The sequence below is a fragment of the Dreissena polymorpha genome, chromosome 2 (genome assembly GCF_020536995.1).
Source record: "Dreissena polymorpha isolate Duluth1 chromosome 2, UMN_Dpol_1.0, whole genome shotgun sequence".
Taxonomy (NCBI): domain Eukaryota; kingdom Metazoa; phylum Mollusca; class Bivalvia; order Myida; family Dreissenidae; genus Dreissena; species Dreissena polymorpha.
In genome coordinates this window covers 57,693,037-57,708,718 of record NC_068356.1, presented here as the reverse complement: position 1 = coordinate 57,708,718, position 15,682 = coordinate 57,693,037, and the positions used below count along the sequence as shown (strand labels likewise).

Below are 15,682 nucleotides of genomic sequence, written 5' to 3'. Positions count from 1 at the left end.
TAGTATCATTTTCATTACTGGTAAATGTTATTCCTAACGTGGTGGCTTCATCGGATGTCCAGTTAAATTTCATTTCTTTTTTATAATGGACATTACTTTGTTGTAATTTACCTACTCGTAGCACAGTACATTTACTTTTGTTAAGTTTAAGACCCGATGTCATTCCGAAAAGGGTTAGTGTCTTTATAAGGTTATGGAAAGAATCGTAATTGTCATTTAAAAAATAAGTTGCATCGTCAGCAAATGGGGACTGTTTAATTTCTTCGTCAGAGTCTATTGATATGCCATTTATATGTTTATTTGATTGGATATGATGTGATAGATACTCGATGCATATAATAAATAGCAATGATGAAAGTGGACACCCTTGTCGAACCCCTCATTCAATGTTAAAGCTGTTTGAGAAGAAGCCATTGTTAGTAATTATACTATTAATGTCGGTATAGAACAGTTTTACCCATTTAATGAGACTATCACCAAAGTTCATATTTTCTAAGCAAGCGAACATAAACGAGTGATCAAGTGAATCGAATGCCATCATACTTTAAACTGTCGAGTTATAAGTATGTTTATAACAACGGGCCGTCATCGGGCCGACATTGTTCTATAAATATCAATTTTATAATATGCTACCTATTCAAATGTTATTAAACCAGATGGATTCACTAACATTGAACATTACAAAAAGGGTCTTATCTTTTAACAAAATAATTTTTGTTTTACATAAACGTCGGTCCGATGTCCGCCCAACATCGGCAAACCTCTGCCGATATGCCGTCATTTAGCCAATATCGGGCCGATATGAGCATGTTTGTTGGGTGTCTGCCTTTGTTGTTACTTTTTCACCCAGTAGATTCGTAGTAAATAGGTCAAACAGCACCTATATTAAATTAAACATGAATAATCAAAGATATGACATACCATTCAGAGTAACAATCAATAACTTACATAATATTATATACATATACATAAAATTAAATGTATTGAATTTAAGACATCAAATAAAATAAATAGCACTGTTATTTTCAAGCACTGTCTGATTTTTTCGTTACGACAATTAACTGAACTATACAAATTCAAAAATTGTTAAAGTCTGAGTTTTACAACATTTAATTTATACCAAAAATCCATTCATACCTGTAGCAAGAGATGTTTTCTGTCAGATTTGACAAATAGGTTACGCAGCTTTGTTTCTAAACAATATCAAGAGGGCGATAATGGAATACTGCGAGTTAACCCGAGCCGCGAGTTAACTGGGTTTGAGCATAATACAAGTAAAAATTAATAATTCTCAGGGCTAAGCCTAGGTTCAAATTTGAGGAAAAAGTGACTTCTTCCTCAGATAAAATTAGGGAGAAGTGAGTCAACTTAAGGGAGAAGTGGTTTTCTGTTCAGTGTTTGATCAACTCTTCACATTTTTGTTACCCTCATTACACCATGCACATCATAAGTCATCAGAAACAACTCATATTGGGCAGTTTCGGGGAAACCGTAATAAATATGATATACCGGTATTTAATTGAGTTAAGTTACTATGTATATTTAACCTTTTACCTGTCATGTATTTAAGAACTGATAAGCCTGACATTACTGCTGAATTAATTACTGTAATAGAGGCTGAGCTGGGTGGTCAATTTCAACAATCTGCATTTCAATTATTATAAGACATAAGTAAATAAAACCTATATTCTTCTTATTTGTCATTGATTGTAGATAATAATGGTACTTTACAAGCTAGATCTTTTATCTGCACAGGTTAATTGACCAGTTCTCTGATTGACCAGTCAATTACACCAGTAATGTTCAGTATCTTTTTACTTCCTTCTAAATTGTAAGCAATTAAATATTGAATCACAACAAATTTTTGTTTTTATTAAAAAAAAAATCATTTAAATCTCATTTTACAGCAAAGATTACGAATATGACCTGTAAATGAGCAGCATATTTATTGCCAGTGCCAGGTAAACCTTCATTTCAGTAGAGGTTACCCCTCTTTCCATTTTCACATTCTTGGGTTTTGTTTTGTGTTGCGGAAATCGCCACTTGTTTTAGCAAATAGAAAGATTTTATCACCACTTTTCTGAAACATTTTCATTTGGTGACGATTGCCAAATGCAGCGGGTAGCCCTGCAATTAAGTTGCAACTTTGAATAGGTTGAGATTGTTTATTTGTTTCACAAAATAACCTGTAATAAACTGATGTTGTAATCCTTGTAATTTTTTGCTCAATCTAACAAAATGACAATATAAATGAAATAATGTTTTCTTGGTATATTCTTGCATGATTATAAAAATGTTCATTTATGAATTTCAGGTGATGTTGTTCTTAATGAATTAGACTTAAAGGAAAGTGCATTGGTAAGTTAATTTGTTGATTGTCATCATTTTTAGCTCATTGATTGCCTTTTGTCTTCGTTTGTCTTGCTTCATCACAATTGAAATTAAAACAAAGCTTGTTTACACTATAGATTTCATATTTTTAGTCCAATCTTCCTGAAACTTGGTCAGAACAATATGTAACCCAAGTTAGAACATGTTCTGGTCCGTTGAAGAATATGGCGCCCACAGTGGGTCAGTTTTCCTCTTTTTTTCTATTTAAAAACCTTGTTTACACTCTATAACTCGGATTTTTGGTCCAATCTTCATGAAACTTGGTCAGATTTGTTTAAATGATTTCTGGCCCAGTTGAAAAATGGCTCAAGAATTTTGAAAAACATGGCCACCATGGGGAGGGAAAGTTTACCTTATATAGCTATATGGCTTTTGCCCAATCGTCATGAAATTTGCTAAACATGATTGTTTCAATGATATCCCAATTGAAATTGAATGATTCCAATCTGTTGAAAAATATGAATGCCACGGGATGTGTTAGGTTAGCTTGTAATTTTGTCTAAACTGAAACCTTTTAACCCATGTTAAAGGTGCTTCTTACAGAAGTTGATAACAACCATTTAAGTGATTGTGTGATAGTGTGATGTTGAAGTTGTTTTGGATGATGTTGATTATTATCATAAGTGAAACAACAATAATTGTTTCCTCAATATTATTTAATCTTTCAAATAAATTGTTAAGAGCTTTAATCAGAATCTCTCCAGTTATCTGTAAAGATATTACAAGTGAGCAATTGAACTTTGTATAGACAGCCTCTTCTGCTTTTAATTGGGTTGCTGGAGTAGAGTTGTCCCCCATTTATCTAATTAATAATGAATGTATGGTTTAAATATGTATATATACATTATGTGTTGGAAATACAGTCGAACCTGACTTAGCAATCACCTGAGAACAACAGTCACCTTCCCACAACAGTCAGTCTGGATTCCCCCGACGAAAATCATTCTATAGTACATCTGAGGATAACGGTCAGCTGTCTATAGCGGAAAACAGCCTGTTTATTTCACTCCCAAAGCCATTTATCAACTGTGTAGAGCGGTCATGAGTCAGTTGTTTCAAGGTGCGAAAAGTGAACGCTCAAATCAATCTGCGTTTATGTTTTATCTCTGATACGGTTGGAGTCAGAACGCCATAGTATGTGCGCGTGACAAAATCAAAAGATCTTTATTGCTGATGAGGTGTCAACAATAACAATTAGGATTGCTGTTATTAGCTGGCAATAAAAGGATTAGTGATTATCGTTTGTTGTTGCAAAACAGACATTAAATTCCAACTTTTGTAACAACCTTTTGGCATTTATGCAAGTGGATTTTTTTCATGTTAAACTCCTGTTCGATTTCCAGGAGAAAAACTTACACCACATGTTATCAGCAAGTCCCGAAACCCAAGATGCTTTTGTTGGTTGCTTGAATGAAAATGCTGTTTGTGTGATGTTTGCATACAAATATTTTTTTTGTAATCTTTTGGTCTCTGTTAATTTAAATGAGAACGATACTCCTATGCCGTACTTTTGGTATATAACAGCGATTCGGACATGATGTCAATGACATGTGAAGACCATAATTAAAAGATGTCTTTCAATGAATGCAATACCAACTGTCATATTTACTGAATGAACAAGATGCATGAGAAAACAACAATGATTTAATTTATGAACTCATGAATTTAATAAACAGTATGAATTAAACCCTTTACCACTTAGATACGTATTTTTACGCATTTGTAGTCCCTTTGAAAGTTAAATTTAATTAAAGACCTTTCTTACTAGATTCAAGTTTTAAAGGCCTCATGTCCAACCCTAAGATACTGATAAGCAGCAAACAGCATAAAATCTGAACAGACTGTGAGTTACTCGCAGGCTTTTCTGGTTTTATGCTGTTTGCACATAGCCATTTTCACTTTGCCTCTGAGTTGGAAAGGGTTAAATCATTTTATAAGATATAAATTTGTATCATTCAATAGAAATAATGTTGGTGGTTATGAGCCCTTTTTTCCATCACACTGTTTGCAAACAACTGGGTGGGGTAATAACCTAGCAGTACTACCAACTGACCAACCATCTTAAAAGTGGTCACTTGAAAACAATGGTCACCTGTCTACAATGGTAACTTAAGTCATTTCCCTTGACTGAAAGCTGTTTTCAGGTCAGACTGTATTTTCAGTATCAAAAGTTTGTCATAATAATGTGCAGATAAATTAAATATTAAAAAATCGCTTGACCGGATCTATTTGGTTGTCGCATGGGAAGTTTTAATGTTTCCTTAAGTACATTTTTCGTCTGAGCTCCACCTTCTAAGAATAGTTTAGTTCTTTAGGGTCTCAAGCAAGCACATAAGTTATCCCCTGCGAAAGGCGGAGGGATATAGAATTGGCATTGGAAGTCTATTCATCCGCCAGTCTGTAATTCTGTCTGTCACAAAACTGTTCATGGCTATATCTCAGAAACTAGATAAGATATCAACATAAAACTTAGTGGGTGTATTGATATCAATTAGGAGAAGTGCCATGCACATGAGCCTTAACTCTACACTTTCTTAAATAAGAACTTTTGCCCTTTTTTGTTTTTTATGTCCCCCAGTCTATACTGGGGGACATATTGTTTTTGCCCTGTCTGTTTGTTTGTTGGTTTGTGTGTTTGCGTCAAACTTTAAAGGGACTGTCAACCATGATGACGAAGAAAAGAAAAGTTGTCAATTACCGTATTTTTTTACAATTATTAGCTTATATTGATTAAAATATCACGACTGGTATATTACATTACTTGAAAAAAGTTTTCATATTTTCAGTATATTTGGTAATAAATTTTACTGGGTATGTCTACTTGGTAACTACCAGTTAACTTTAAATAACACCAGTAGATTGATCATCATCTTCACGTGGTAAACCCAGGATCGCAAATTGTGCATGCATAGTGAATTGTATATATTTTATATATAAAATGATCAATCTACTTGTGTTATTTTAAGAGTGTATATTGTTAATATTTTATTACCGAATATACTGAAAATATGAACTTTTTTCAAGTAATGTAATACATGTATACCAGATGTGATATTTTAATCAATATAAACTAACAATTGTAAAAAAAATACGGTACTTTAGAACTTTTCTATTTTCGTCATTCATGGTTGACAGTCCCTTTAACATTGGCCTTAACTTTTGCAATATTGAAGATTTTAACATTTGCCATAACTTTTACAATATTGAAGATAGCAACTTGATATTTGGCATGCGTGTGTTTCTCATGGAGCTACACATTTTCAGTGGTGAAAGGTCAAGGTCATCCTTCAAGGTCAAAGGTCAGATATATGGGGGAACATAGTGTTTCACAAACACATCTTGTTTTATTATGTAAACTTTCAGGGCTCAATCTCAGATATAATACAAGACTTTAACATGAAACTTCATGGGTGTATTGATATCAATGATGAGAAGTGCCATGCACAAGAACCAAAACCCTACACTTTCTTAAACAAGAATTATTGTCGTTTGTTTTATATGCTCCCCCAAAAAAATTTGGGGGAGCATATACCGTAGTCGCCGCTTCGTCTGTCCGTGCGTGTGTCCGTCCGTCCGTGCACAATTTTTGTCCGGGCTATTTCTCAGCAACTAATGACGGGAATTCAATGAAACTTTATGGGAAGCTTCACTACCAAGAGGAGATGTGCATATTATCAGCGGGTTCTGGTAGGATGATTTTTAACAGAGTAATGGCCTTTTGAAATTTTCCATTTACTGTACATATAGTGCAATTTTTGTCCGGGCTATTTCTCAGCAACTATTGACGGGTACTCAATGAAACTTTATGGGAAGCTTCACTACCAAGAGGAGATGTGCATATTATCAGCGGGTTCTGGTCGGATGATTTTTCACACAGTTATGGCCCTTTGAAATTTTCCATTTACTGTACATAAAGTGCAGTTCTTGTCCGGGCTATTTCTCAGCAACTAATGACCGGAATTCAATGAAACTTCATGGGAAGCTTCACTACCAAGAGGAGATGTGCATATTATCAGCGGGTTCTGGTCGGATGATTTTTCACAGAGTTATGGCCCTTTGAAATTTTCTATAAAAAATTCTCGTCCCCCCCAACTACTGTGCCCTCAAGACGTTTCCTCCGACGGTTTCTTGTTTCACAGAGTTATGACCCTTTGAAATTTTCCATTAACTGTACATTAAGTGCAATTCTTGTCCGGGCTATTTCTCAGCAACTAATGACCGGAATTCAATGAAACTTTATGGGAAGCTTCACTACCAAAATGAGATGTGCATATTATCAGCCAGTTAAGGTCCGATGATTTTTCACAGATTTATGGCCCTTTGAAATTTTCCATTAACTGTACATATAGTGCAATTCTTGTCCGGGCGATTTCTCAGCAACTAATGACTGGAATTCAATGAAGCTTTATGGGAAGCTTAACTACCTTGAGGAGATGCGCATGTTATTTGTGGGTTTTGGTTAGATGATTATTTAGAGAGTTATGGCCCTTGCTAAACCATCCATCGTATTATTTTGTCCAAAGTTATGCCCCTCAAGACGTTTCCTTTTATCTGAATATATAGTGCAATATTGTGACAAAAAAAACCTTTGGGGAGCATCACCTGTCTCCGACGGTTTCTTGTTTGTATTGTGTAACTTATTAGCTGCAAGATTTAAATATAAAACTGCATGGATGTACAGATATCAATGAGGAGAATTGCAATGCATAAGGACAATTACCCTACACTTATTTTTTTTTATTTTACCATATATCAAGGGATATGCACCCATCCATAATCAATCTTTATTTTGCGGGGGATATCAATTCAACATATTTGCTTGTTTTTGGAATTTCATAATTTGCACATTTAATAAGCCCAGTACAAATTTGTTGGTGTTTGTTATTATTTTTGTTTTTGAAAAGATTTCTTTCTCTATTTCACATTATTTGCATTCATAGTAAACTATAGCTCCTATCACTATTTACCTCAGCTCTCAAAAAATATTGTGGGCTAAAGAGCATTATGAATTATGGGTAACTGTAGGTAGAATATGTTTGCTACAATATACCAAGAAAGTATTTCGCTTTCAACGCATGTTTGAATGTATTTTTTCATCAAACATTATTTTATTGCTTATTTTGCAGGATGACCTTGACTTACCTGTGAAGATCAAAGCGGGTCACATAGGTAAGTGTGGTCTATAATGAAACTATCATGGTGCAGGAAGTTTCTGTACTATGACAAATTATTAGAGTAATGAAATTAATTGTCAGCAATCTCATCTTTGACATCATAATAGTCAACAACATGATCCAGTCATCACCACCACCAACATCATCCTCATCGCCACAACGATGACCATCAACATCATCATCAAATCATCACTGGCACAATCATCAGCATTACAACCATTTACATCGTTACCACCACCATCATCATCGCCACCATGATCATAATAACCCCATAATAATAATAATACAAATCATCATTAAAACCCAAACCATTGCCCTCTTCAACATCCCCACCACCATTACCATCATCATCTGCACCACTTCTTGCATCAGCACCACTACTACAATTATCTCCCTCTCTACCACCTTCATTATCATTTTATATACTTGTAAATAACGTCTTTTCGTTGTTTTTAAGTAACAATAATGTATTTTAGAGGCTTCTAAGAAGTTGTTGCTAATCAGGTCATCTACGATCTGATCGGGCTGATACTTGATTTTCTAAACAATTTCTTAATTGCACAATAGTGCTCATATCTGAACTCAATATTTTAAATAAATTATTTTAACGATGTTTAAAAAAAAGATTAGCAACAGCCTCTTAGGTTGATAATGTTATATAGAACTGATTAGAACAGAATTGGAACTCAGATAATTTTATACATGTATACATATGGGTTTACATGATTAGAAATGCAACAGTCTCTGATATTTCTCATTTACAAAGGTAACATACAATTGTCTATTGTATATATATATATATATAATTGAATGTTTGTATTGTTGTATTGTATGTAATTGAGACTATAATAAAGAATAATATATCATCATCACCCCCTCACAACCATCACTATCATCAACACTACTACCACCACCATCATCATCTTCACCTTACCACCTTTATCATTATCAACACCACTACAATCATCATCAACACTACCACCATCACCACCATCATCATCCATCATAATCTCTCCATCATCATAAGCAAAATCTTTATCATCACCACCACCACCAATTCAATCATCATCACAACCCCATCCACATCACCATCATCACCACTATCATTTCCATCCTATTTGTTATGCCCCCGAATAGAATGATCGGGGGTATATTGTGTTTGGCCTGTCTGTCTGTCTGTCATTCTGTCCCAAAACTTCCAAGGTTAAAGTTTTGCGATAACTTTTGAAATATTGAACATAGCAACTTGATATTTAGCATGCATGTGTATCTCATGGAGCTGCACATTTTGAGAGGTGAAAGGTCAAGGTTATCATTCAAGGTCAAAGGAAAAAAATCAAAGCGGCGCATTAGGGGGCAATGTGTTTCTTACAAACACATCTCTTGTTCCATTTTATCATGCAAACGATGATCTTCATGTATTGACTGAATTTTAACGGGCAAATAATCTTATAAACAGAAAACTGCACAAGTAGCAATTTCCGTGGCTGCACTCCTTGAGATAAGGAATTTTGCACATGTGATGGTGAATGTTTTTTCAATTGAATAGGCATAAAATACATACATTTTATTGAATAGCCTTGTCTAAGAGCTCTGCAGAATTTGATTAGAAATATCAGCATTTTGAGCACTTTTTGAACTTGTATGGTAACTGTAGGAATTTAAAAAGAGTTTTCTTTGCATCTGGAAAATGTACTGTTCCTTGAGAATAAATAACATATTAAAACGTTATATGATTAATACTTGTAAATGCTTCAATGGAAAAAAAAATACTTAATAGAGTGATCTGGCAATTGCAACATTTGCAATTTATAACCACACCAAATGCACAGGAGTTAAACTTATCAATCATTCAAGCAGGAGCAGTTCATCCTCTGGACTTTATTTAACAACTATTTCCAGAGGTGTAACAGCTGAACATATCAATCTTTGTATAACTTTAAGGCAAAAACATATGCTATAATTTCCCTATGTGTAAATGGAGCTATAAACATTAAACTTTGCATTTCGTATGTGTTGCTAATAGTAAAACAGATATCCATGACAATTAAACTTGTTCTAAATTTCTGTAAATGATTTTCATTAAAACACTAATAACATATGATGCATATCAACTCTGGCTGTAAAAATTACAGTAGGCTTGTTTTGCAGTTTTCTTTGGTAGTTTGATTTACTGCAGTACAAATTGGGGGCGTTGTTTACTCTCAAGTGTTGTATGATGACTAAGAACATGTACATGTACATTGCAAAATGAATGATGCATACTCACATGATAGTTGTGTTGGTTGTGGTTTAAGTACTACATTATTAATGCTAAATTCAACCTTCCACATTGGTGTTGGAAAAACTAAAGTTGCTGGTAGATATACTTTGCATAAAGGGAAATGATGTAAAAGAAATAGAAAGATATGTTAAATAAATATGTGTATTTTGGCAAATAGTATATATTTAGAAAAACACTACAGCGTCTGTAGCATTCCTTTGGTATATTTAAATGGACTGTTGTACAATATGCAATTCAGCAAACTTATGAACATATCATATATTTACATACACCAGTAAATGAATTGGACCATGCCCAATTCTGCATGGAAGGCAGTGAAGTATAAAATCGATGTGAAATATTTGCAACCTTGCGGTTCGGGTTGATAACTTGCCTTCATAAACATCATAAAGATTGAGAATTTCAGAAAATGGTGTTTACCTGCTGAGATGCTGATATACATCCATAATGTGTGATTGGCTTTCAGACAGGTTTTCTTTATCTTAAGTGGATGAGCGTGAAACTTTGTTTAGAATATATAACATTCTCGTACTGGATCCTAATTTTTTTTTTATTTTCCATTATGAAATTGAATGAATACTGTTTCATGTATGCCCTGCGAGCAAAATGATAGTCCAAACATTGTGTGTTCATTTTCATTCAACCACTTGCATCCGTAGCATCATCATTATCATCATCACAACCACCACAATCAGTAACACCATCTTCATCATCTTTATCATCAGCAACAACAACAACAATATCACCATCACTCTCATTATCATCATCACCATCACAACCACCACAATCAGTAACACCATCATCATCATCTTCATCATCAACAACAACAACAACAACATCATCATCATCATCACTCTCATCATCATTAGCATCAATCATCATCACCACCGACACCAGCATCAACTACATCATCATTACCATCAACTATATCATCATTACCATCAACTATATCATCATCAGCATCATCATTTTCTATCAAGTCATCGTTATCATTTTTTCTGCTATTTCTTTATCATCATTAGCACTATCCTATTCCTTTTTGCATGATTATCATCTTCATCATTTTCATAAACAGTTGTCATCAACATTTTCATCAGTTGTCAGCGTAAACCATTAATATAATATATGATAATAATCATATGAATACATCAGACAACAAACACACTTCATGCCCAAGTATAACTGAGAGTCTTAGGCAGTGCAGCCCAAAATCTACCAGGTTTTCGACTGTCGTTTTTTCACTCTGTATACAAATATCCACTATTTTGCAGGTAAACTAACACTGAAAATTCCATGGAAGAACCTGTACACAGAACCTGTGATTGCAACAATAGACGGATTGTATGCCCTTGCAGTGCCTAATGTCGGTAAGTGGACTCAGGGAGGATGTTAGTTAACTATCGCATAACAGTTGTATACTCTAGTATAGCCCAAATGCCGTCTAAGGTTTTAGCAGAATGAAAGTAGATTCTTGCATTGGTATTCTTTACAAACACAGAAACATTACACTAGTAGAACATAAATACACTCGAGCATAAAACAGTTGACCCCGACAGAATATACAATTACGTTGGCAGAAAATGATAAGACTCAAATATTACACACAAAAGAGCACACTCTTAAAGAGCATAAGTGGACTTTGCCAAAACAAAACTAGGAACTTGCTTTACTTTATGTCTTTAGTTAACAGGTATTCAGCTAAACTGACTTAAACATTGTATGGACTGGATTCAGAACTTCCAATTTGACGTTTAACTGCCAATAAAAAGCAATAAGTCATTGAAGTGCATCTGATTTATTACATCTGTATTTCCCTGCAGGTATCAAGTACAATGCAGAGAAGGAGAAGAAAGAAGCCCAGGAGAACAAACAGAAGAAGTTACAGGCCCTGGAAGAAGTGAAGAAACTGGAGGCTGAAAAAGGTATTGTAGTCCCTTTCAAGGAATTTCACATCTCATTCAATAACTTTCAAGTCTCTATCAAGACATGTAGTCTGTGTTAAGGCATTCAAATTTAAAGCTGTTTATGTTATATGGGGGACTGAAGCCTCTTTGAATAACTCTTTTGTAATGACTTTTAATGAATACAAATAAATTAGTCAGTTCGAAGCACTTTTATGTCTCTTTCAGGGACTTAATATGTGTGTTAGTGGTAAAATTAATATATAGTTATTTTACTAAGAAACCATACTCAAGAGTGTCTCGGTAAGCCTTAGGCTTTGATATAATTTGAGCTGAAATAAATCAGCTTCAACTAAACTTAATACAGACAGATACGGCAATCCCTCTGCCCAATAAAAATATGAATACATAGATTTTAAGTAAATAAATAAACCTTAAGGTTTGTGTCAAAATTTATATCTTTTATCCAACTTAAGGAAAAACTAAAATAAAACATTTTATAAGTAATACATATGAATGAGTTTCATGGTAACTAATAATCCATAGATAAGCCTAAGGAAAAGAAGAAGGATTCGTTTGCTGAGAAGTTTGCCACTCAGGTGATCAAAAACCTGCAGGTAGAAGTCAGGAACATCCATGTGCGCTATGAGGACAAGTACACCAACCCTCTGCAGCCATTCTCCATTGGTGTCACATTGAAGGAACTCCTCTTCAGGGTAAGTCGGCTATACGTCTCAAAGTGTCCAGGGCCCGTATTCACCAACCCATTCTTAGACTTAAGAATAAAGAATAGACTAAGAACCAAGAAATATGCGTTCAGTGTTTGAATATATAAAAACTACCACTGGTGATTATGTCATTCACAAAATGTTCTACATGAATAATGATGTAGATATAGGTGGTAAATACCACGTTTGCCTCAAAATTAAAGAAATTCTTGAATATTCTAATTTAAAGAATTTTCTTTATTCTTAGACTTAAGTCTAAGAATTGTTTGGTGAATTGGGGGCACAGTCCCATGTTTCCTTGTCTATAAAAAAAACTGTAAATTTTAATTGAAGATGTATGTTATCTTGGTTTTTGTAATAAAAATATAAGTGAAGAATTATGAAGCTCAATACCTAAGGAATCTCAAGTCCAATACTTTCATGTACATTTCTATTGACATTTACATTAAGGACAATTTGATAGATTAAAGTATTACTGATTTTATAAATGTTTAGCAACTTGTTAAAAAAAGTTGGCTCAGTCATGAAAATATATGTGTTAATTGGTGTATGAATTGGCTCAATCAGGACTTATAAACCAAATCAATTGAGCTTATTTTGCAATCAGAATGCAGTGATAAGGTGAAAATGCAATGAAAATAAGTTGTAATTGTTTCCTTGTACATTTCCAGACAACAGATTCCAACTGGCAGCCATGTATAATCAAGGAGGCAGTGTCACAGATCCACAAACTTGTCAAGTTGGAACAGCTGGCTGTGTACTGGAACAGCCACTCTAACCTGTATGAGGGAAAGGAAAAGGCAGAAATACTGGTACACTCACATTGATTTGAGCCGCGTTCTGAGAAAACTGGGCATAATGCATATGCGTAAAGTGCCGTCCCAGATTAGCCTGTGCAGTCCGCATAGCCTAATCAGGGAAAACACTTTCCGCTTTAATGGTATTTTTAGTTTCAAGTAAGTCCCTCCTTACCGAAAATCAAATTTATAATCTGGGATGACACTTAACGCACCTGCATTAAGCCCAGTTTTCTCAGAACGCGACTCCTATGCACGTCATTACTAGGGATGCAATCATAATACCGGTAAACTGGTAAACTGCATATATAAGAATGTAAACAGTACAGTGAAATATACCTTTACAGTCAAAAATGCATTTTCAAATTAGTAAATTGACATTTATTCATTTCAAAATTCCGGTTTTATGTAATGAACTGGTATGCTGATGAAAAAATATTATAGCTGTAGTTAAGAGATAAAACTCTTCGTGAGAACTGTTATAATTGGTTACTGTACTGGTAAGATTAGTAAAATGTTCAATATCATCATTCACAAAGTGTTGTGATTCTTTTATAATTCAGCCTTGCTGTGAGAAAATGGGTCTTAATGCATGTGCATTTAATGTCCTCCCATTGCTGTGAGAAAATGGGTCTTAATGCATGTGCATTTAATGTCCTCCCAGATTAGCCTTCTTAGCAAAAATCCAGTCAAAGCGGAAAGTACATGTACATGCTTAAAGCACCATTTTCCCAGCAGGACACTTAATTTTAATCTTTGATTATTGCAGAAAAGTTTTAAGAATGCAATACAAGAAGGAAACAAGACTAATTTCCAACATTGTAAGTATATTGCACAAACCAGGAAAGAAAACTTACCGGATATCCACTTATCCACTAAAAAGTTCTGGTATTTTGTACTGTTATTTTTTTCAGTCAGAATGTGAGAAACAAGCTGTTTTCTTGAGAATTACTCCAGAGAAAAATTATGTCTTAAATTTATGATGACAGATCAAGTCTCTTTTCTGGGATGTTAATACTAGTACTAATGGCAATATTGATATATACCGACAGAATGACCAATATTTGTATAATTTTATACTATAGACTTCTACCAACAGCAAATCTATTATCTTGATGGCATTTGTAGAAATTACAGTGTCAGCAATATTTTATAATCCTGTTGACAGTGTAACTGTGGACAATGTGATAAAGTCACGTCAGATCCTTGCCAATTCCTATATTTGCTGTGCAGAGGTTTCATTGTGTCTGACTAAAGAATTCTGATAGGGCTGTTCCAGTACATCTATTGATTTAATTGACACTGGCAGAACTTGCTTTGTCAGCTGCATTTCGGTCTTGATCATCAAACTAAAGGTGTGATACAAAGTCCTCTTTGCCAAATTCAGAATATGCTTGTTTTATCTATTGTTCAGTTGACATATTTGTGCTGTTAAACTGCTTTTTTAACAGTTTAAATTTTACTTTGGAAATCATCCATTGATTATTATGTTTTGATTTTAAATTTGAAATAAGATCTTAACTTTATTTGGGCCATGTCAAATGCCAATGTTATAATTGATTGTTTGAATTCTAAAAATTTAATATTATTGTTTGATTGTGACTTTGTGCAATCTTTCCATCAAAAACAACTACCTGTATTTTTTTGATGATCACACTCTTGTATATTTATCTTTTGTTCATGTAATACCAGTCTGTTGTTATGATGATAATTTCTTTTGGTCATTTTACAATTATTTTGTCTTCTTAATTGTTATCCTTTTTAATTACTTATTAAAAGTATCTCAATATTTGCCAAGCACTCAACAAATTATGCTGCTCCTGTGAACATTAGCCCTGCAGTGATTCGGCCGATCTCCTCTGTTATATTTGCTTTATGTTTACCCTGCAGTGATTCGGCTGATCTCCTCTGTTATATTTGCTTTATGTTTACCCTGCAGTGATTTGGTGGATCCCCTCTGTTATATTTACTTGATGTTTACCATGCAGTGATTCGGCCGATCTTCTCTATTATATTTGCTTGATGTTTACCCTGCAGTGATTCGGCCAATCTCCTCTGTTATATTTGCTTTATGTTTATCCTGCAGTGATTCGGCTGATCTCCTCTGTTATATTTGCTTTATGTTTACCCTGCAGTGATTTGGTGGATCCCCTCTGTTATATTTACTTGATGTTTACCATGCAGTGATTCGGCCGATCTTCTTTATTATATTTGCTTGATGTTTACCCTGCAGTGATTCGGCCGATCTCTTCTTTTATATTTGCTTGATGTTTACCCTGCAGTGATTAAGCTGATCTCCTGTGTTATATTTGCTTGATGTTTACTCTGCAGTGATTCGACTGATCTCCTCTGTTATATTTGCTTGATGTTAACCATGCAGTGATTCGGCCGATCTTTTCTGTTATAT

At 34.2% G+C, this 15,682-nt stretch overlaps 1 protein-coding gene across 1 annotated transcript in view; it reads left to right on the top strand.

Annotated features, from left to right (window-relative positions):
- Positions 1 to 15,682, top strand: part of LOC127869751 (intermembrane lipid transfer protein VPS13A-like) — a 172,802-nt gene that overhangs the window by 12,488 nt on the left and 144,632 nt on the right. The window contains exons 2-8 of the mRNA XM_052412411.1: positions 2,315 to 2,358; positions 7,518 to 7,560; positions 11,121 to 11,216; positions 11,670 to 11,779; positions 12,308 to 12,466; positions 13,150 to 13,290; positions 14,190 to 14,196. Of these exons, the coding sequence (XP_052268371.1) occupies positions 2,315 to 2,358; positions 7,518 to 7,560; positions 11,121 to 11,216; positions 11,670 to 11,779; positions 12,308 to 12,466; positions 13,150 to 13,290; positions 14,190 to 14,196 (600 nt within the window). The remainder of the gene's footprint in view (positions 1 to 2,314; positions 2,359 to 7,517; positions 7,561 to 11,120; positions 11,217 to 11,669; positions 11,780 to 12,307; positions 12,467 to 13,149; positions 13,291 to 14,189; positions 14,197 to 15,682) is intronic.